The sequence below is a fragment of the Chelmon rostratus genome, chromosome 22 (assembly GCF_017976325.1).
Source record: "Chelmon rostratus isolate fCheRos1 chromosome 22, fCheRos1.pri, whole genome shotgun sequence".
NCBI classification, from domain to species: domain Eukaryota; kingdom Metazoa; phylum Chordata; class Actinopteri; order Chaetodontiformes; family Chaetodontidae; genus Chelmon; species Chelmon rostratus.
In genome coordinates, this window is record NC_055679.1 from 7,855,411 (window position 1) to 7,876,175 (window position 20,765).

A 20,765-nucleotide genomic window follows, 5' to 3' on the forward strand; every position below is an offset into this window, starting at 1 on the left:
GTTCGCACACGAGTGTTGGCGACGGCGCTGACGGTGACGTGCAAAGAAAAGGCGACTGGTCTGAGATTGAGAGTTAAGGCCGAGGTGACGCAAACACGAGATGGCCCATCTGATGTCAGCGAAATCACCGATGTTTCTAATCTCACAGCGCCTCCAACGTGAAGGGAGGGAGAGAGAGCGCAGAGCCGTGGTAAAGCTTTAAAACACCACCTATGAATAACTTAAGAGGGGGAGTTGAGGAGAGGGTTTTGTGGCGTGGGATCTGTGAGTCTGCCGACTAACTTTTCAACAGATATTTGTCGCCATCCCTGCACACGATGTTGAGTTAAGACAGCGTGCATCTGAACGCCAGCTCCCGAAACGCACCTTGATCAATTTTTTCAGATAAAATGAGCAGAATGCATTTGGTTATTTTGCGAAGTTAGCCGAGGGACATCTCAATCCTGCTTTCTTTCAGGTTTGAAGAGATAGAAATGATCAGCGGAGGGGACCAGGAGAGACAGCGAAAAGCCGGGGCCTGAAATCTCTAAGGTTCATGCCGCTAATAATCTGTTCAAAAACATAAGATTACAGCAGCAGCAGCAGCAGCAGCAGCAGCACAAAGCTGGGACAGTTTGGCTGTTCGACACGTTATAAAAGCACATAACTACGAGCGTCACTTCTCTAAGTTGAGTCCAGACTGTAGACACGTCCCTCCACTGGCTCACTAAAGGCAGCGTCCTACGCTTTTCATGTGAGAAACCCCTCTGAGAAAGTTGTTGCAGTATGTCTGGCAATTACACATTTAAAAAAAAAAAAAAAAAAAAAAAAAGAAGGTGGATGGTTGGTGATTGTGCAAGTTCAAAATGTTTCAGCGCATCATGAAAACCCGATATAATTCAGTGTTTAAAATATTTACAAGGTCTAAATGATAATAAAATGATATGCCGACGATGCTCTCGAAAATAGATATAAAAACAACAAAGGAACACAAAAAGCAGGAGGCGCCACAGCGCTGTGAAGCCTCGAAATCAATCCCCGATGTCGTTCAGTGAGTCTCTTCAGAGAGCAGGTGAGCAGATCCTAAACGAATGGACGTGGCGACACTCTCACACACACACTCGCACAGAGACACACACACACACACACACACACACACACACAGTGATCCAACCACAGAGGAGGGCCCTGATTTCTTAGAGTTGCGTACCCTGGCAGCTCTCTGACCTAACAGCCGACGTCATCCCCGCAGAGGCTCCGCCTGCCGAGCGGCCGAGTCCGAGCCGCTGGGTGGGACGGGTGGCGCCCGCTGCCATGCTGTGTGTCCATATGGCTTTGGATGGAAAGATCCTAGTCTCTCTCTCTCTCTCTCTCCATTTATTCCTGTCCTCGTGTGACTCAGTTGGTTTTCATGGTGACGTCTCGATTGGGCGCCTGCTCCTCCTCCTCTTCCTCCTCTTCTTCTTCCTCCTCCTCCTCCTCATCTTCCTGCTCGTTGTCGTTCTTCCTGCGCCTGTTCTCGTTCGGGTCCTCCTCGTCGCTCTGAGCGGAGGCGGCGGCGGCGGCGGCAGACGAGGCACCCTGAGTAGAGGAGGCGGCCTTTCTCTCCGGCCTCCCCTCGCCTTCGTTCTCCTCCTCGTCCTCTCCTTCCTCCTCCTCCTCCTCCTCGTCCTCCTCCTCCTCCTCCTCGCGGTCGAGAGCGAAGTAGCCGGTGCCCTTCACCGTGTCCTGGCGCTGGTAGAACAGCACGTAGCCTGCTTTGGACTGGAGGAAAGACAACAAAGTTACTCAGCGACACAAATAGCTCAGGATGCAGGATTCCCTTTTTACCTTGGATCAACACTTTTTCAATACACACATAACTTCTAAGAGCATGACCGTGCAATTATTGTAATCCTTTGATAATGAGTCAACAGGATGCTGGAAGCTGCATTCATTACAGCCTACCCCGAGGACAAAGTGTTAGCGGACATTTTTCCCGAGACAAACCTCCTGCAGAACACCACCTGAATTCCAATTGGTTAAACAAATGATGACTAATGGGCCTGTCCAGGAAAAGTTAAAGGATGTCTGGTGAGATTCTATATTTTTTGTCAACAAAGCCTGTGACAAAGATCAAGCTTTCGATATATGTGTGTCCAAAGCTTGAAATACAGTCATTGCCAGAGCACTTAATGTGTATTATTCCATCACAGAAAATAGTCCTCAAGAAATGCGTCATTTACTCCTGTTCAGGTGACACTTACTAAAAACTCCAGTTCCCAGCTGTTTCAAGAAAATATTGAGCTTTTTCTAAATGTATGTGGGAACAAACTGAGAGGTAGCGAGGCTGTGAGACGGACTAACATTCTTAGTTTGGGCATTTTCACGTGATTTGTTTACAATAACAAAAAATATCTAATGTGACCTTAAATTCCTCACAATTTTCTGAAGCATGCGCCATCAATCATGTCCAGAAAAGACCTCTTAATGAAAGCTGAATATTAAACAGAGGGACGTTTCTATGCCAGCATTACTTTTATAATCTCAAGCCTGTGTATACACAGTGACATTTATGATGATTTCAGAAGAACATAATTCAACAATTCAGCTTATTCATACCAACATTCGGCATTTTCATGATTTAACACATTTCCAAACAGCAGAAGGTGTCTGCTACCTACGTGGATGTCATTAAAAGTATCAGCTGTGACTGTGCTGTGTGACCATGACAAATGAATTCATTAAGGAGGTGTATGTCTAGTGGAATCAGCAGTGGGTAGTGAGGTGGAAAAGCCTCTGCAGACTTCCTCAATACCCCCCCACTGTCAACACATCTTAATGAGACTGCACAGTGTTTGAGTGTGGGCTCTCTGGCTTCAATCACTGATTTGAGTTTATATGTGCAAATTGCTACATATCAACATCTGTATCAACTGCACCAGCAACAAAATACCCCAGAAAGGAGTTCTCAGTAGCCTATTAGTGCTTTCGTGGAAGTATCTGCACAGTTGGACGTCTTTGAGAAATCAGACCGTTTTGCTATTAATACATTAACTTAATCCCATTTACTTTGATGAAATGAACCTAGTTCGTGTCCAACAACACTGCCTTTGATGTATATACAGCAGGACGGTTGCCTGGCTTTCTCAAATGAGGACTCACCACTATTTGATCTTCGTTGGCAGGAGACACGCTGCTGTCATCAAAGTTGTACCACTTTCCATCGTCTTTGTTCTTGGCGTAAGCGGTATCTGAGCAGGGCGAGATCAGAAGACATGTGGGATTGTACAGGTTTGGCTTTTTTACAGGTGTGTCACTCTGCCGTTGCTGCTGCGTTTTCAATTCCAAAAATCAGCGCAGCACCGTAACCGTTTGATACATTTCCAGACATTTTGCTTACGAAAAGTAAATCAGATTGTTACAGATTGTTATTGATCATAATAGATCTACTTTATCCATAGAAACTCCAGTCCCTCACAACTCTTGTTGGTGGCTACAGTGAAAAGCATATTCAAACAAGCATATGGTTGACTACAATTACAACAGAATGACCATGCAGAATACAGTGAACCCCTGCTGTAACGCCTGCGGTGAGCTTCAGAGCGAAACAAAGGACCTACAACCGTCAGTCATAACTGACTTTAACATCAAGCTTGTTAACCTGCTGCAATCACTGGGTTTCAGGTATATGATAAGTACTTAAAAAATAATCTTACAGTGGCCTCCACCCATCCCGCCGTAGTGGTTGGACACAGCGATGAGGTCATAGCGACAGGGCCCAGCATTGGGGTTGATCAGGAACTCGGACATGTCCAGGTCTCTGCGGGAAGCGCATCAAACAGTATGCAGTAAGTGTGCCGTGTGTGCATGAGTGCCAATGAGTCTTCAACATTGTGTCAGAGGTATGCAAAAATACAGTGTGAGCATAGCTCCTTATTCCTATAAATAGCACCTTCCTGAGGTATTTAAGGGTATTAAAGCTACTTTATATTTTGGGCTAATAGCAAGACACAGCAGTGCCTGCAGTAAGAGAAGTCACATGGATGAGAGGTTTCTGTTTAAAATGCTACAGTTACAACTGTTCTGTGGTTTCAACAATCAAAACAGACTAAAAAGGTATTTCAACGACATCTGACAAGAGTACCTGATATCTGATCCTCATCATAATGTGCAAATCAGGGCTTAATTTAAATAGACTCATTTAAAGCCATGAGTCACTTAATTCAACTTGAGGATTTTGTTACAGGATTTTTCTTCTTGCTTAACAAGATGATGTAATCAAACTTCAGAATTATTCCCCAAGTCTGTCATCAATACACCAACCTTCCATCTCCCCCAAGAGAAAAACATTATTTGTGATATTTCATCTTTTTACCTACCTATGCTCAAACTGAAAACAGGTGGATGGAAACCAAAGGTATCCAGCAAGCCATAGTCTTTATTCATGATATATCTGAGTACTAAACAACGACATAATAGACAGTGTGGAGGCAGAAACATCTTTGGGCATCAAATGGAGCAAATGTGCTTTGGACTGTTCATCTATATGTATTCACTGCAGGTCTGCATATACTGTATGTGGATGGAGTAAAACCAGAAACAATGGGTAAAGAGCTGGAAACACAGTGCTCTGCTGCAGTGATTTATTGCCTTTTCTTTCTCTCTGTGTGTGTGTGTGTGTGTGTGTGTGTGTGTGTGTACCTGAGTGGAAAGTCAACAAGGGAGTCCAGTTTATCTCTCATATAACGACTGTAGGAGAAGCGCTTCAGGTGGACCACCAGGACCGGCGGCAGAGACCACAGGTCCAGCTTCTTAGTGGCCTGTTGGTGCTGCTTACAGTTTGGACAGTACCTGCGAGACAACACACGCACACCACGTTAGCAGATGCAGCTCGGCTGACAGCCGCTGTTGCCGCCCACTCGTGTTTGTTTCCATCGTGCTGTGGCTGTTTCTCACCATGGGTCTTCTGCTCCCAGTTTCTCCTTCGTGGTGAACAGCTCGATGCAGTCCTTCAGCTTGAAGAAAGCCTTCTTCTGAGGCTTGTACTCCATGCTCTCATGCTTGTCAAAGTCCTGCACTCAGTAGCACACATACGCAAATGTTGGAAAACACTTCCTGTAGAACCGTTGTGTCCATGCTTCTCCCAAAACTGTACTTTGAAGAGGCCCTCTATGAGTTTAATGCATTCACAAGTTAAAATATGGATCAATACAATGACTATTTAATTCAAAATAAAACCATTTTTCCAGGACAGTTTTGGTGCATGGATGAAGAGCAAATATTTTAGTTTACTTACACATATTAAATGTCATCTTATTTGATTATATGTATGGATTACTGCAGCATTATTTTAGCCACAAACAGATGCGCTTATTCATTGCATCTCCCACTCAGCAAGGTGAAGGTTTCACACTTTTCTTAAGGATGCAGAGGCTGCTGCAGGCCTCAAATCTGCGACCTTCTGATTACAAGACAGTCATGCTTGTTAGCAGGACTTCCTGCTGCTCCTGTCTGGGTCACATCGCCATATTGTGCAACATGATTTCAGGCTGCACGGCAAAGTGAAGCAGCTGCTCTGCTGCAATTACACTGTGAAGTTGGATTTCTGCATCAGAGAACATCTTCAGTTCCTGATACTGGCTTTACCTCAACGACGGTCTCATCAAAGTACTTCTTCTTGGTCTCTGGTTCCCAGTCCAAGGAGAGATAAGAGCGGTCTGTGAAAGATGCACAAATCAGATGAGTCATCTTTAATGTTACAGTCATCATCGTTCATCAGTTATTTCATCCATGTACCTACAGAGTCATTTATTCTGGTGCTTATAAAATGATTCATTTACTTTTCTGTGCTGTGATTAAATCATAAATGAATACATTATCCATGCAAAATTAGATATCCACCATTTGAAAAATGTGAATACATCATTCTAATACGACTAGAACAAAAAATAGAATACATAACAATTTAAATGAGGGCATGACATTACATGTCTTCATTCACTCCCTGTTGCTTCCTACCACTGAGTCGGAGGTGTCCCTCGTCGAAGCGGATCTGCCTGGTGTCCTCTTTGATGAGGGAGAAGTCCGTTTTCCCCATGTTATTGAACTGGAATGTAAAAAGTCTCTTTCTGTTGTGCCCGGCCGTCTGCTGGCCTTTGGTGGAGTTCTGCGGACCGACCACGCCGTTCTCCAGCTCGTTATCCCCGCCCACGGAGTCCTCGGACTGGCTGTTGTCGTTCTCGGAGGGCAGCTCCTGATCCTGACTGGACTCGTCGTCCTGCTCGTCGGTCTCCATCTCACCTGAGGGAGGACGGACGAGATTTTAATGCACTTTAATGACTTTAAACGACAAATGCAGCATGGCGCAAAAGTAAGACATTTCAAAAGGTCTGCAGGTCACGTTTTTCACTGTAACATGTCTGTGTGTGTGGGTGTTTCTGCACTCACTCGGCGACCCCTCCTCCAGCAGTCCATTAGTGGCGTTACCATTGACAGTGTGTTGTTTGGATGGCTGCGTTTCTTCACAATCCTCCTCATCCTCCTCTACTGAAGATCTAACAAACCGGCTGCAAACACAAAAGCATTTTTAGTTTTAAAACTGACGAGCAAAACAAGCTAAATGACTTTTTTTTTTGTGCTTCTTCTAATTGCTTCTTGATTGCCAACCAACATGGCTTGTAGACGAGACAATCCAGTCAAACATTAGCCCAGCTGAGTACTAAATAAGTATATGACTATATGATCGAACAGGGAGACAAATACCAGAGACGCAGGAGCAGCATGTTGTACAGCTTATCTTCACTGAGGGTTCTGGGGACGGCGATGAGGAAGGGCTGTCCGAAGAGTGGCGTGCTGGTGTGGTTGTAGCCCGACTGTTTGTACTTCTCCCTCAGGTGCACTGGGATCACTACATGGTCTGTGTCCTCCACCCTGTTCACCGCCAGCTCAAATCTGCAAAGAGAGACGTGCTCAGTTTTGATGTAAGCAGCACGAGTCGCACAGTCACACAGTCAAAACAATCAATAGATTAATCTGGGAAGAGCAATTAGAAATGAAACTAAATGCTAAATCTGTGAAATAACACATGCTTAACAAACGCCAGAAACTTCAATTTAGTCAGAACGTACATAATGCTGTTTCAAGCTTTAGATAACAGGGAGCGCCTCTCAGCCAAGCTCAACACTCACACATAGATATCATCTCTCTCCATGATGCTGCTGAGGTTCTCGTTGGTGGCGAAAATCCGATGGAAACGGTGGTTGTAGATGTCGGTTACAATCATCTGGGGGATAAAAGAAAAGTTGGGAGAAAAGTAGTCAGAAGAAATGTTGGAAATACAGGCTGATTACACTGATATATGATATATTCCTACAGATATCAGGTACACTAGGCTAGCAGAGTGAAGTAAAGTGTTGTTTCATTTGCACACTGTGCACTTATTTTCCTCTCTTCTTTTGCATTTTATTCAGCTCCTTATCTTTCTCTTGATCTAAAGGAAAAGGATACAAACATTTTTCTGCTGCTGAGGCAGGTCGTGCAGGGACAGTTTTAAAAGGAATTGTCTATTTCGGTCTGTGCTGTGTGAGGAGATGTCAGCATTATCTTGTGATAGCTAATAAGAGAGCAGGGTTAGTGCCTGGAGCAGTGCTGACTGCAATGTTTATACCTTCTCAGCAGGCACCCCAGACAGGTTGGAGAGGGAGGTACACAGGTCAGAGATGTAGCCCACTTTTGGCACGGTCAGCTTGTACTGAAATGGAAACATGTCACTGTCAACCTCTGTCTTCACATGAAATCATAATGTCAGTGTGTGAAACTTCAGGCGCTTTCTTCGGCATGTTACCTGTGTGGGTTTGGCCAGAGGGTCCAGCCGGACCAGGTAGACCTCCAGTGTGCGCTCCTTCTTCATGGGCAGGGGCAGAGTCAAGTAGCAGAAAGGATCAAAGGTCACAGAGACCTTGGAGCACACGGGACACACCAGGGTGGACTTGAACAGGCCGTGGAAGATGTCCACAATGATGGAGTCGTTTCTCTTGATGTGGTTCTCCCACGCCTCCTCTGCCACCACCTGAGATCAACAGCAAAACACAAACCAGCACATTGTTTGAACAATCGATTTACAAATAAGTATACAAATGGCTCATATATAATTTTTAATTTGTTACAAACCTACATCCTGAGCTCACCTTATCAGGCCTGCCGTTAGCGTCCTTAAGTTGGATGTAGGGCTTCTTTCTGATGCGGTTCAAGTCCTCGTGAAGGCCGTCCAGGAGAAAGGCCAGCAGCTCGTGAGAGTCCTGTTGCTGGTAGCCCGAGAACTGTGGGGCGAAGCGGCCCACCTGGGTCTGGAGGATGGAAAACACATAAAAAAATGACATGGGGAGCACCATAAAAACAGAAGTAAGAACAAGAAAAGTAGGATACTTTTTGCCCAATATTAGAAATCGATAAAATGAGAACCTTTGAAAGACAGCAGATATTTAGGGTTACACAATGATACTGTTTTTACAGACCCTCCTTTACAAAAAATGTATAAACCCACTATTTTGGTAGTGAATCTAATATAAAAAACTAACGTTACGATCTTTGCGGCTAAAGCTTTTTCAGGGAGTCACCTTGAAAGGCCTTGGGGTGACATAGCTGTATTTGCCCGACCACAGCTGTTTGATAAGCTCGGCGTAGGCTCTGGCGATCTCCCCCTTCATGCCCAGCGGGTTGTCCTCGTTCAGCTCGTCCGTGTACTTGTCTTTGAGGAAGTACTCCGTCAGTGGAGGGATATTGCTTAAACACTGGGGGAGAGGACAAAAATCAGCAGAGGATGGATTTATGCTCTCGGCAAAATCTGCATTTCAAACTTCTCTACTGTCGCTGTCCTCTTTTTTAAGCGTGTCATAATATGTACATATACAGACATGGAGCTCAAACATGTCCGTGCTTGGGTTTATAAGCGCCAAAGTGCAGCCAGTCTCATGTCTGCGACAGTCTTCCAAATTATTCTAGACTCCACGAACAAACTTTTAAAGACTTGGAGAGTTTCAGAATAACTTTCCTTACTTTCCTAAACTGTGCGGCGTCCCCTGAAGGCATGCTGTTACCTGCACTGCAGAGTTCATGAAGCAGGTGTTGCCTAGGTTGGAGAGTCCACAGAGGCCTGAGCGCTCACTCTGCCTGCTCTGGTCTGAGTAGTCATAGCTGTTGCTGTAGGGGTGGTAGGACGGCAAACTATAGCTCGAATTCTTCACACTGTGCAATAAACATAGAAAAGTACAAACAGGAAGGTTATATTGGGTCAGATAGAGTTTGTCTCACTGCCACAAGCAAAGGAAAAGTGCTGCTGTACATATAAATGTAATACTGCTGCATCTATGTTAAGTTAACCTGGTATATACTGTTTTTATAGAGATAAAGTTGTTAATACGCTCAACAATACATTAAAAATACCACCAGGCAAACACACAGCTTCTGTTTCCACTAATTCCTCTTTGACCAAAAACAAACTACAATCCAAATCTACAATTTGAACCCCCCCCTCCAGAAAAAGCCTCTCAGGCTTCCTACACAATCAGAAACAGCTTAAAGGTTGGCCAACTGCAGCAATCAGCAAACCTCTGGGAGGGCTGCAAGGCAGTGTTGGTCGTTTCTGGCTCCCACTGGTCAAGGGAAACAGCTGTGATGGCGGTGGAGGCAGTGGCCTCGCAGGTCAGCACACGGTGGTGGTCCACCCTCCTGCTGTCCAGCTCCACCGCCTCAGGCCTCAGGCACCACCAGCAACACAGGAGCATGACATCTCAGCCCCGCCCGGCCCGCGCCGGCCCACATGTCCGCGCGAAACCGAACGACCGGCAGCCTGGACGGGGTTCGGATGGGCTTCCGTTCTGAGCGTCCGGCGCATGCAAAGCCTGGTTTTGAGAGGCTAGTGAGGAAAGTCCAGCTCCAGTCTCCACTGTTGAGTCCGAACGTTAACTCAGCTCAACCCAGTGAATGCTCCAGCAGTAGTTTGGATGTAGTCCGAACCAAGTTCAGGCCTAAATTGGACTTCCAAGTCCAGCACAGGCCAATGACCAAACCACAGAACGCATCAACACACAAAAACACACACTCTTCCTCTTTCCTGGAGCTAACTAAGCAGCTCCCCTCCTCTCTTCTCCCCCCTTCTTCTTTTTCGGGCTCGACCGCCTGTCATCTTGTTATCCTCTCTGCCTCAGATCCCTTCCCCCTGTCCTGTCCCTGTCCTGTCCCGTCCCTGTCCTGTCCTCTGGTCTTCTGCTCCTCCCTCTGGCCTGCCTGCTGCTCTCTGCCGCTCTACGGCTACCAGCAGATATTTATAGCAGCATCAGCAGCAGCAAGAGGATGCTCAAGACTACTGCTACCGAAGCTAGAGGTGCACAGAGAGAGAGAGAGAGAGGAAGGGAGGGAGAGGCAGAGAGAATAGGGGGGAGGGGAGGACAGTATGGGGGGTGGGGGGGGGCTGACAGAGGAGAAATGAGATGGGGATGGAGGGAGCAGCTGATCCACTGCATCCAGCTGAGGCTGCAGTATTCATAGGCCTGACTCTCTTAGTATCTCTCTACCATCCCAACACAGATATATACACACATTAACACATTCGCTCATGCCAACACACCGTTTATCCCCCCTTTCTGACACTCACACACACATTATACTGCGTTCTCTCATCTCGACACGCCAGCATACAAATTTTCACTCTCTCTCACACACACATGCCTGCTCCCTGTTAAATTACACCCTATGACACCCCTCTTAAGTCAGACGCACACTTTGACACTCCCTCTTTCATCCTCTTTAATATGCCATGGCTGTCTGTATGTACGCTTTTAAAGGGGAAGGCCGTCTAAATAATAAACCAGGACCTGACGAGAGGGCGGCTTTCATCGCCGGGGCCGGTCGGTTTATGTGGATGGAGGCAGGCGGTGAGAGGAGCAGATGAAATGCATTCTGAAGGTCACTTAGACTGCAGAATGGGTGCATCGCAATGAGCTCAGGGGAGAGGAGAGGTAGAGAGAGAGAGGTAGAGAGAGAGCGAGAGAGAGAGAATCAGAGGACGACGCCTAGTAAGACGGTGACACTTACTGCTGTTACAGAGCATCGCTACCAAGGCTAAACCAACGAGGCCAAAAGCCGCAAAATCAAAAAGACAAGTGTTATGTAATGCAGGAACACTTCATATGGGGGAGAAAAAAAAAGGCCCCATGCATAATTCAGAGAAAACGACAGCTCTGGCACTAAAGTGAATCAGGGACAGGAGAGCTGCTGGGAGTGAAGATCCAATTTCCCCAAGTCACCCAGTTTGTGCATTCCACAATCCACCAACACTGTGCAGGAAAAAGATGCCACTGCTATCAGGCAATGTAAAGCACAGCTGCGACACCTCACTCCCAGCTATATAAATGTAGGTAGGGTCAAAAGCAGTAAAGTACTGAAAAATAATTGGACAGTGTGTCTTTTGTGAGTGTAGGAAGGAAAGGTTCACTCCACTTCAGCACCTTCCTTCTTTGTCAATATTGATTTTTCAGGGTGGCCAAGCTTGTGGCTATTATTTCTGCATTCCAACAGTATGTAGAAAAATCCATTGCAGACTATCTATATCTACAGACGCACACATACACACTCCAGCATGCAGTAAATCACACACAGAAGGTGGAAGGAGGGGACAGTAAAGTCTACTGGACAACAGAGGCGAAAGCTCCACCCACAGTCCGGCAGTGCTCTCTAGCAGAGGGCTGACGGAGCCGCTGGGTCCCAGTGCTTTAGCGACACACCTGAATTTAGGCTACGGTGACATTTTCAGAGAACAGGAACTGAGAGTTGGAAAGAAGGTGAGCTGTAATTCATTTTGGCATTGCAAGAGCTGCATACTGACTGACTGATTATCTCAGATCTTTCTATGATTTAATCACATATGCAGCACTTCTGGTAAGAAGGTAAAGAAGTGTAAAGCTCTGGACAATGTAGGCTCACACTCGAGCTGCAAGATGAAGCACACTGTGATTTTCTTTTTGAGTGATTAACATTAACTTCCTTTGTTTAGCAAATGTTGTGATGCCTGAAACTCCTGATGTAGTAGATCAACTTCCGCTACACGCAGGGACACTGGGTGTAATGCCTCAGGGAGCCCAAAGCTGGAGAGGCTGACATTAACAGTCGTTCAATGTGTAGCATGAAATTTAACTAGAAACTAGAATACAAATGCAAACGTGGGTGGGAAACTGGGTATACTGGTTTTAAAGACTACAGCGGGGAAGCTGGTGTTAGTGTGGGCGTAAGGCTTCAGGCACAGGTGAGACATGAATTAGGATCCAGGATGACCAGTACTTGAGTTTGAAGGCTTGCACGCTGGTGTGTCAAACAGGATTTTACAACTCTGGAAAAGCTATTGTGGCGACAATTATTCATCTTTCACATGAGCTGTTTTGAGGTAAACTGTTGAAATATGCAGTTCTTGCTTGCAAGAAAACCCAGCATTTCTGCTGTTTTCTTTCTCTGTCCCGCCGCAACGCCAGACTGGCCTCATTCAACTGACGGGGACTGCGTTTCTCACTCCCACGGCTAAAGTCAGTCTAAATACAGATTAAGGAAGAGATTCGGGTGGATAAATCTTACATTGGCCATTTTTGAAAGACATAAAGACATAGACATAATAAGAAAAATTTGGAAAATGAATCAGACTTCCTCCTAAATTTGAAGATAAAACAAACTCTGTTCATTAAAGTAGATCTTGCTATCTGGATATACCTTAATGTTAACTCAGGAAACAAATGTCGTGTGCCAAGTCTGTCTCATTGTTGTAGCTGTGCCCCAAATGTTGTGATTGAGTGTTGTACAAGAGTAAGACAGTAATGGGTAGAATAATCATCCCATTAACCATAATCACGGAGCCCATGCCAGAGCTATTAATCAGTTAGGTTGAAAATCAGATGCTTATAACTAATGCTGAGTAAGGCACCCAGAGGCACCGGCGGGCCATTTATAGAGAGCACTGCTGTAGCTGAAGAAATTTCCAAAGAGATCAATCCCCTCGTAAGCCCCTTCCCCCTCCCTGCTATCAGCTCTTACAGCGGAAACTGCATCATCACGAGGAAGCTTTCAGTCCCCAACCACAGCCAGAGATAGACCTGTACAAGACAACGTTTGACCAACTTCATCCTGGGGTAGTAGAGGGTAAACTGAGCAGAACAGCTAACGTTGAACTGACGTCACTTCACCTCTGCAGAAATTTGTTCAACCCACTACCACTACAGAAGCCAATTCCATCTGAAATTCTGACGAGGTTAACGTGAACGTTTGTCCTGAGCAGCGCTCCAGACTCTGTCTCTGGCTGTTGGCATCCAAACCCACCCCTCAGCTCTACAACCCACTACTAAGCCTTACTTCCTGCTGTTGAAGCTGCTGTTATGATTGTTTGTGAGAGATGAAGGCGAGATCTTTGGCAAAGCAGAGAGATTGGAAGCACCAGATGACCTTCAAAAGATAAAGAATAGATCATGAGTTAGAGTAGAGAAAATAAGGGGCTGTTCCAGAAAAGGTGTGCGAGTGTCAATTAAATAAAACTGAGATGAATTGAAATAAACAGCGGGATATGTCAGCAACGAAAGGTCAAGCAAAAGTGGCAGTCTGGGGCAAAGTCATAGAGAGAGGAAATTTTTGAAGATGATGAGGTGCAGGGAAACTTGAAAAAGGGTAACACAATTCAATTTTGCAAGTTCCAAAGAAAGGCAACTGAAAGGTGTTTCAGATACGCTGCCCAGATAAGGAATTCTTGTGCTGTGTCACCTCTGACCAAGTGTAAAAGTCCTTAGCAAAACAATGATACACTGCCTGTGTGAAATCCTTTGGTAAATCAACAGTCGTGTTTGGATACAGTGTGGGGAAATTGCATCCTATTTGTGTGGTAACTTTTCTTTCCTTCAGTCAGTCAGAGCAACATGAGCCAGGTGATGCGCCGTTCACTCACTTGGGTGCCGTGGAGCCTCGGGGCCATGTGCCATCCTCGTTCTTCTGCTCTATTACGAGAACCTGTGGGAGACGGCAGAAAGAAAAGAGGGCTCCATCTGCTTCCACTACTTTAAACGTTTAAGTGTTTGCATCCTAAGCTGTGGTCTACTGAAACAGAAAACATCGTTTGCAATCTGAGGAAAAAAAAAAAACAATCTGTGTATCGTTGCATTTCTCTTTGGATGAGCTATATGGATGGCATATTTTTTTAACTACAATTATTATTCCGATTTGATCAAAATATCACATTATACTCTGGATTTTTTTTTACTGTTTTAGAGACATTTTTAATTAATAAATAAACACACTCCTTCTCACATACTGTGAAGATCTACCATAGCCAACGACCTGTTAAATATTTGTTTTCTTCACCTACAGCGGTGACAGCATTTTTAATAGGGAAAGACAGGAAGCTGGACGGATCTGATCGGCTGTTTCACTCAGTGAGGCTCAACAGTCCTCTGGAACAGCTGCTGGTGGACGGGACGGCCCTTGCGATCTGAAGCCCGCTGGCTCACTATGGCCAGGTGTCTCCATTAATCTAAGCTTGTATCGAGGCTGTGTCTGCTCTGGTCGCCTGCCAGGTGGATGCCAGGACATGCGTGCACAGTTTAAGCAGCTTACAAGGAGAGGTTAAGTGCCTCGCGTGGCAGCTGATGCACAGATGTTGAGGGATTCGAAGCTTTAACTCATCTCATTTCCAGGACAAGATTTTTTTTTTTTCTTCCTAGGATGGTGAAGACATGACCGGCACTACTCTGCCTCTGATTGGCTTACTGATATGTCTATCCTAATCCTAACCAATAATCACTCTTTCTCTCTAAAACTAACCAACCAAGGCAACCAGCACTAGCCAATCAGAGGCACAGTAGGGCGGATGATGCCGTCGCCATCATAGGAAAAAATGCCTCACAGGACGGTCTTATGTTAATATAACTCCACAGAACGTCAGATGATAATTTAAATAATCTACTGTATATTATTTTCATACAAATAATTCCATAGATTTTAATTTTGTTGCACCACTGTGTGTTGAGGCACTGAGTTTTTCAGTGCCTAAAGTACTTGTTTATGATTGGTGTTTCCCCAGAAAAGAAAGTGGGTAGACAGGACCAGCGGTGAAGTGAAAAAGTCAACCTACCTAAGAGACCCAAACTTGAACAGAACAAAGAGGCACTCGTCACTCTATCACTCATGTCATTTAAGGGACCAGTGTATAAGATTTAGGGGGATCTATTAGCAGACTATGGCAGAAATGTAATGTATTATTTGTAATTATGTCTTCAGTAGTGTATTAACACCTGAAAATAAAAATTGCTTTGTTTTTATTACATGAGAATGGCCTCTTTGTATCTACACAGGGGGCGAGTCGTCTTTCATGGAGTCTGCCATGTTGCACTGCCGTGTCTCTACAGCAGCCCAGAAGGGACAAACCAAACAGTGGCTCTAGAGAGCGCCTTTCGTGTTTTTCGCGAGTTTTCTGGCCACCATAAGTTCTCCCACATGCTGGGAAAGGGAGGGGTGACAACCTCACTGCTAGATGCCACTAAATCCTACACACTGTTGAGCCTGAAATAATAATCCATCTTTTTGTTAGACTACCCTCTGCAGCTCATGATAAACTGTTGGATACGGATTCAAATGAAACAGAAAAAAATGGGTTTTCTGAAGCTCTACTCTGCTGAGGCCTGAAAGGTCAGACGGGCAGAGAGCACACATAAGGAAAAGCTATCTGATAAGGACAATTGAAACTAGAGCATATTTCACTGAGCTCAGGAATAAGAACGGTCTACGTAGCCATATTTGGACAGCTCTGTGTTGATTTTGTCAAATACATTTTTTGGGGCTGACTCCATTCAAACTGTTTCAGGTAAAACTAGAAAAGTCCCTACCTGTCCTTGGTAGAGGCCGGCATCCTGAATGGTGCTGTCAGGTTTGTTGAGAGGCTCAAAGGTATTGCTCATGTACCTATTCCACAGTCTGGTCTCCTTCTCATCGGGGATGCTGAACAGCTTCCTCATCTCCTTCTCTATCATGTCTACAGCAAAGCATAAATATTATCAAAAAAATAAAAAAAAAGACTGTGGTTCACATGACATGGTTAAATCCAAAAACAGAGACTTTCAACCCCAAAGGAGGAACTAATCAGTGAATTCATCCATTGTTATGTTTGCAACCTGCACAAAGAACGTGAACAAGTTATTAGTGGTTAGGACTAAAATAACAACTAATGGCAGTTAAGATCTTCCATCATCAACAGAACATGTTTGTTCAGACATTACGCAACTTCTCAGGGATAACATGACAAGTGTGTACAATAATTAATAGACCTTTTGTGCATGTGAACAGCATGGGTGTGAAAGAGTGTGTCTGAGCATGTTTGAGTCATCCTCTATTTATCACAAACAAAATCACTGCAGTTGTTAATTCATGATTGACTGATGTTTTAAAAGAATGACATTTTCTAGTCAAGAGCCACCTAAGTTATGAAAACATAGAATCTAACTGAATTCAAGTCAACTTAGAAAACCTTTTCAGCAGTTTAAATGAGAGCAGGCCTACCTATTGTATCAGCTTTACTGAAGCGCCTGGTGATCACATTGTCCATGTTGCTGTCTTCACAGAGCTTCAGCTCCGTCAAGTACACCTCCACCTTGCAGTGCTTCACAAACATACCCTGTTCCACCACCTGGAGAAAAACATGTGTATGTATTTATAAAGTATTATCAGAAACTGTGCATTACACTGTTACTATGCTCAAGTGACTCAAGCGAGAAAGACACAAGCATTATGTACTAGTAACCCTCAGGATCACATCCAAATCTTCTCGACTGTTCTTTTACATTAACCGTGAGGCATAGCTGGTCCACATTAGCTGGCTGCACCAAATAAAAACATGGGACTTGAAAATATTATGTGGCAACAGATACAAGTTAAGCAAAAACACAAGACCTAATGGAAAATCTCTGCTGCCACGATACCGGACAAAAAAAGCGTATCATGAGACAAAAATGGGGCTTTTACAGCTAGCCAACAAAACATGGCATACCAAAACCAGCTGGTTACCCTTTGAATAGGAAGCAGTAAACATACTATCATAGCAGCCCATCAGGTATACCTCTTACATTACCCCAGTCTCATTTTTTTATTTGTGCTCTCAAATGATGAACAGTGTCTGGTAAAATTGGGGTTGTTCTCGCTTCTGTGTCTCATGGAGAACAAAGTACAGGCTGTTGGCCTGGTTGCCACTCATCTGGTGTTCTGATAGAAGCAGAGTCAGAGTGAAGTGCCTAAATTAGCAGCACCTCGTGGAAACAGCTGAGGGGTCCCAGCCTATTTATTTCAGCGCTGAGCCCCTCCGACACACACAGTACCAACTTCACAAACCTCCCCAAGAACAGCAATAGTCATGCACACTCACACGGCTCAGATTCTCACCCCTACCCCTCCCCTAACCACCCCGATACCCCGGTGGGCCCACCATACCCCCTCAGCACAACTCCCATGTGTTTGTAAACTCGGAGCAAAAGCCTAACTCATCATAAACTCTGACAGAATTTCTCATATCAGAGCTGAGCCAAAACCATTTACCCCACCCACCCCTCTCAGAAGCTTTCACACTGCTTCTCTCAGTGTGACCTCAGCTGGCATTCCTCCACTTCAAAAAACAAGGACACGCAGGAGCACTCCACCGGTGTTGGCAATCAGACCAGAACAGGACAACAGAGGGAAACATAGCGACAAACCCGTGACTACAATCCTCCTAAATCCTTTTTTGCGCTTGTGTTCCCCCCGCACCTCAGGATGACAACCCCACAGAAGAAACAAAGAGTTGAAAAAAAGAGGAAAACTAATAATGAACCTCTTGCATGTTGTGTCTCGCAGATCGCTCCATGTAGCTTTTCAGTCATCCAGAACGTTGCCTGAAAATAGAAACCCTGCAGCCACCCGATACGTCCCACGACATACATGGCAAAATGGGAGGGTCGGTGGTAGGGGGGAAGGGGGGACGAGAGAGCAAATGATAGACAAACCTCTTCTAGCAGCCATGATGCCATGACTAGTGAGATTTGAAGAGGGGATGTGATACTGTAGGTCCTGTTAAGTTGTAGCCACCATTATGAAGTATTCCACTGATAAATCAACTGTAGGCACACATACAGCCATTCAGTGGCTTGTTTCACTCTACCAAAATGTGTGCAAAAGTACTTATTAACCCTAAAATAAATAATTGCAGCTGACAACAGAAATGAATGAAAAGCCGAAGGAAATGAATGAAAAAACACCTTAATTGTTGCTTACTGTTTGTGCAAGGTAAACATGCAATATATCACTATTATCTTTATTTGTTTCAGCTCCAGAGCACAGTGTCTCTTTGAACATCTAACTGGCCAACCACGTCAAACAATCAATACATACTACAGCATTTCTTTCTGGTGCACACAAGCAGTACAGTATTTCATTCATGTTGTGCCCAACTCTTTCTTTTTGGTTAAAAACATAGAATGAGTAGCAGTGGAGCCATTACAATATAATCATAAAGTACTATAGTTCTCTGATATCATTTGGCTGTGTCTTCTATTACTTTACATAGTGTAACACTGGTCCAGAACTCAAGTTTCTCTCACAACTGTGCTGCAATCCAGATATCCTGATATCAAATGGTCATATTAGCGCACTTTTCTCCCTTTCAACCCAACACAAGCCACACTACACACAACAGCTACCAACCACAACAATCACACTGCATCCACCTTCACTGGTGTTATATTATATAGTGTTCAGAACACTTTCCATCTATTAAATCCGTTCATAGTGTTACGCTTATAACTGGACCCTTACCTTGCGTGCAATTGGCTCCTGACCCTCTGTCAATCCATACCAGCTGACAAGCTTATTCCAGCCCTCTGTTGGGACTAAGATGTAGTCAAGCTCATCGATGAGGTGTTCCTTGATGGCAAGCACATCCCCATCTAGAGGCAGGGGGGGAGATGAGAGAGGGTGACAAACAGGCAGACACAGGGAGGGAACGCACATTGTGGGACAACACTTACATCGGTGACCCTGCGCTGACTGTCTCACAGGAGACAAAACAGACAAAGAAAAAGGTATGCTGGAGAGCTTTCTATGAACACCCACTAAAAAAAGGCTACTCTATGGAGTCGGTCAACAATGTTGTTTTTTGTTCCCTTTTCCTCTGAACTCTTTGTTGGTACTTCCAGAATGATAAAGCCATACTGACCAGGGGTCTGTGGTGTTGTGTAAAGGCCACATAGTATTTACAATATACTCCTAAAGGTGCTTTATGATCTAACATGATGCATAATCTGTCTTACCTCTGAGAAGACCAGAGTTGTCAACTGGTCCTGGGTAGACATTCTGGTCACCCATCTGGTATTTGTCCCAACTGTCAAATCCCACATATTTCTTCCACTGTTTGAACCAGTGACTGTCCACCAGGTACCTGCAGAGAAGGCAAGCAGTATTTTACAGCTCTGATAAAGCAAAATGGGACAGTGCTAATCAGTCTACATTGTCCTAAGGGTCATGAACCAAGCTTAAAGGTGTAAACCACAGCTTTTGTATTTATTTTTACACTTCAAACTGTCTTAAGAGAAATACTTCGGCAGGTGAAGCCTACCTTGCTATCAGTACTCTAAACAAATCTGACTGTGAGGGGCTAATATGACACAGATTGATAGTTGTAACAGTAGCACTGTTGACGCCGACTTGAGTTCAGGTTGCTGCATGCCTGGCCAGCTGGCTCTGTGATTTTGACAGGTGCTTCTTTTCCGACTCCGCCCTGCCGAAGTCGACGGATGAACCCACTGACTGGCAAACCACTTGGAGCTTCGGTAGACTAGCCAATTAGCCATTAGCCTGCTAACTAGATCAGACAAACGAAATGTAGCCTCACTGAGATCATGTCACCAGATAAAAAGCGATATGGTAATCTGGAAGTAGCGAACATAATCACCGAAACAGTATAATAAATGTAAATGATATGTGAGGGGTGTATCGTTCTTAACTGACACTTTAATAGCTAGCTTTAGCTGAAGCACCGCTAGCCTGCCAAGCTGACACACATGAAGCTGACAGGCTCCCGTTAGCTAGCTCGGAGCTAACTGTCAACACGGTCCGTCACCTCGGCTTTCTTATACTTCATGGCGTTGACAGCCACGGCAGAGCCAGCCGACGGCCACGCGGCATCTTTGAAAAGGTTTCAGCTCAAGTCTTACCAAGTGTCTCCCTTTCTTAGTTGTGTTTTCAGCAGTGCCGCGACCTCTCCTCTCTGGGTATCCAGATCAGCCGCTCCTCCTTCCGCCATCTTTCCTCAGACATCACCCGCTGCATGCTGGGAAAGCGCGGGGCGTCACCGAGGTACGTAAGAGTGACGCTCCTGCTTCAGCCAATCATCAGCTCGCCGACAGAAAAGGAGAAGCATGACACCCAGTGGTAAAATTATTCTAGAAAAGTGGTCCAAAACTGCCCCATCATTGCGCTGCAAAGCCTTCTTGATGTCTAAGAAACTGTAGCCCCTTAAAAAACAGTCTACACCAATTACACCCCTTTTTATCAAGCCACGGACATTATATCACTTGGCATTTTTGAGCAGAGTCTCATTTTGTAAAGAATTTGTGGACCTAGTTGGACCTCTTTTTTTTTAACAACGGTCCCATAATTTTCCTGATCAGAAATTATACATTATCTCCTATTGTGAAACAGCAAAATGCATATTTCCTGCATTTTGCTGAGGGCAGTCTGGAAGCCGTTTACAAGAATGACTGGTA

At 44.9% G+C, this 20,765-nt stretch overlaps 1 protein-coding gene across 2 annotated transcripts; it reads right to left on the bottom strand.

The window, feature by feature from the left end:
• Positions 1-821: 821 nt before the first annotated feature.
• LOC121625563 (ubiquitin carboxyl-terminal hydrolase 15-like) lies at positions 822-20,307 on the bottom strand. 2 transcript variants are annotated; one of them, XM_041963692.1, is made up of 22 exons: positions 20,214-20,307; positions 19,311-19,438; positions 18,817-18,947; positions 16,537-16,663; positions 15,867-16,012; positions 13,934-13,995; positions 13,351-13,440; positions 9,057-9,204; positions 8,577-8,750; positions 8,148-8,306; positions 7,805-8,029; positions 7,628-7,711; positions 7,149-7,243; positions 6,724-6,912; positions 6,409-6,527; positions 5,980-6,261; positions 5,608-5,678; positions 4,918-5,033; positions 4,663-4,812; positions 3,678-3,781; positions 3,124-3,212; positions 822-1,743 (listed from the first exon to the last, which is right to left on the bottom strand). In XM_041963692.1, the coding sequence occupies exons 1-22, from the start codon at positions 20,300-20,302 to the stop codon at positions 1,378-1,380; spliced, it is 3,144 nt and encodes a 1,047-aa protein (XP_041819626.1). In that variant the 5' UTR covers positions 20,303-20,307; the 3' UTR covers positions 822-1,377. The 2 variants fall into 2 exon arrangements, with proteins under 2 accessions (XP_041819626.1, XP_041819627.1); XM_041963693.1 differs by lacking the exon at positions 13,351-13,440.
• Positions 20,308-20,765: the final 458 nt, after the last annotated feature.

Coding starts and splice junctions, on each gene's coding strand:
- LOC121625563 (XM_041963692.1), bottom strand. CDS start 20,302: ATGGCGGAAGGAGGAGCGGCTGATCTGGATACCCAGAGAGGAGAGGTC. Junction 19,439..20,213: donor CTAAGAAAGGGAGACACTTG/GTAAGACTTGAG, acceptor CCTTCTCTGCAG/GTACCTGGTGGACAGTCACT. Junction 8,307..8,576: donor TCACCCCAAGGCCTTTCAAG/GTGACTCCCTGA, acceptor TCCATCCTCCAG/ACCCAGGTGGGCCGCTTCGC.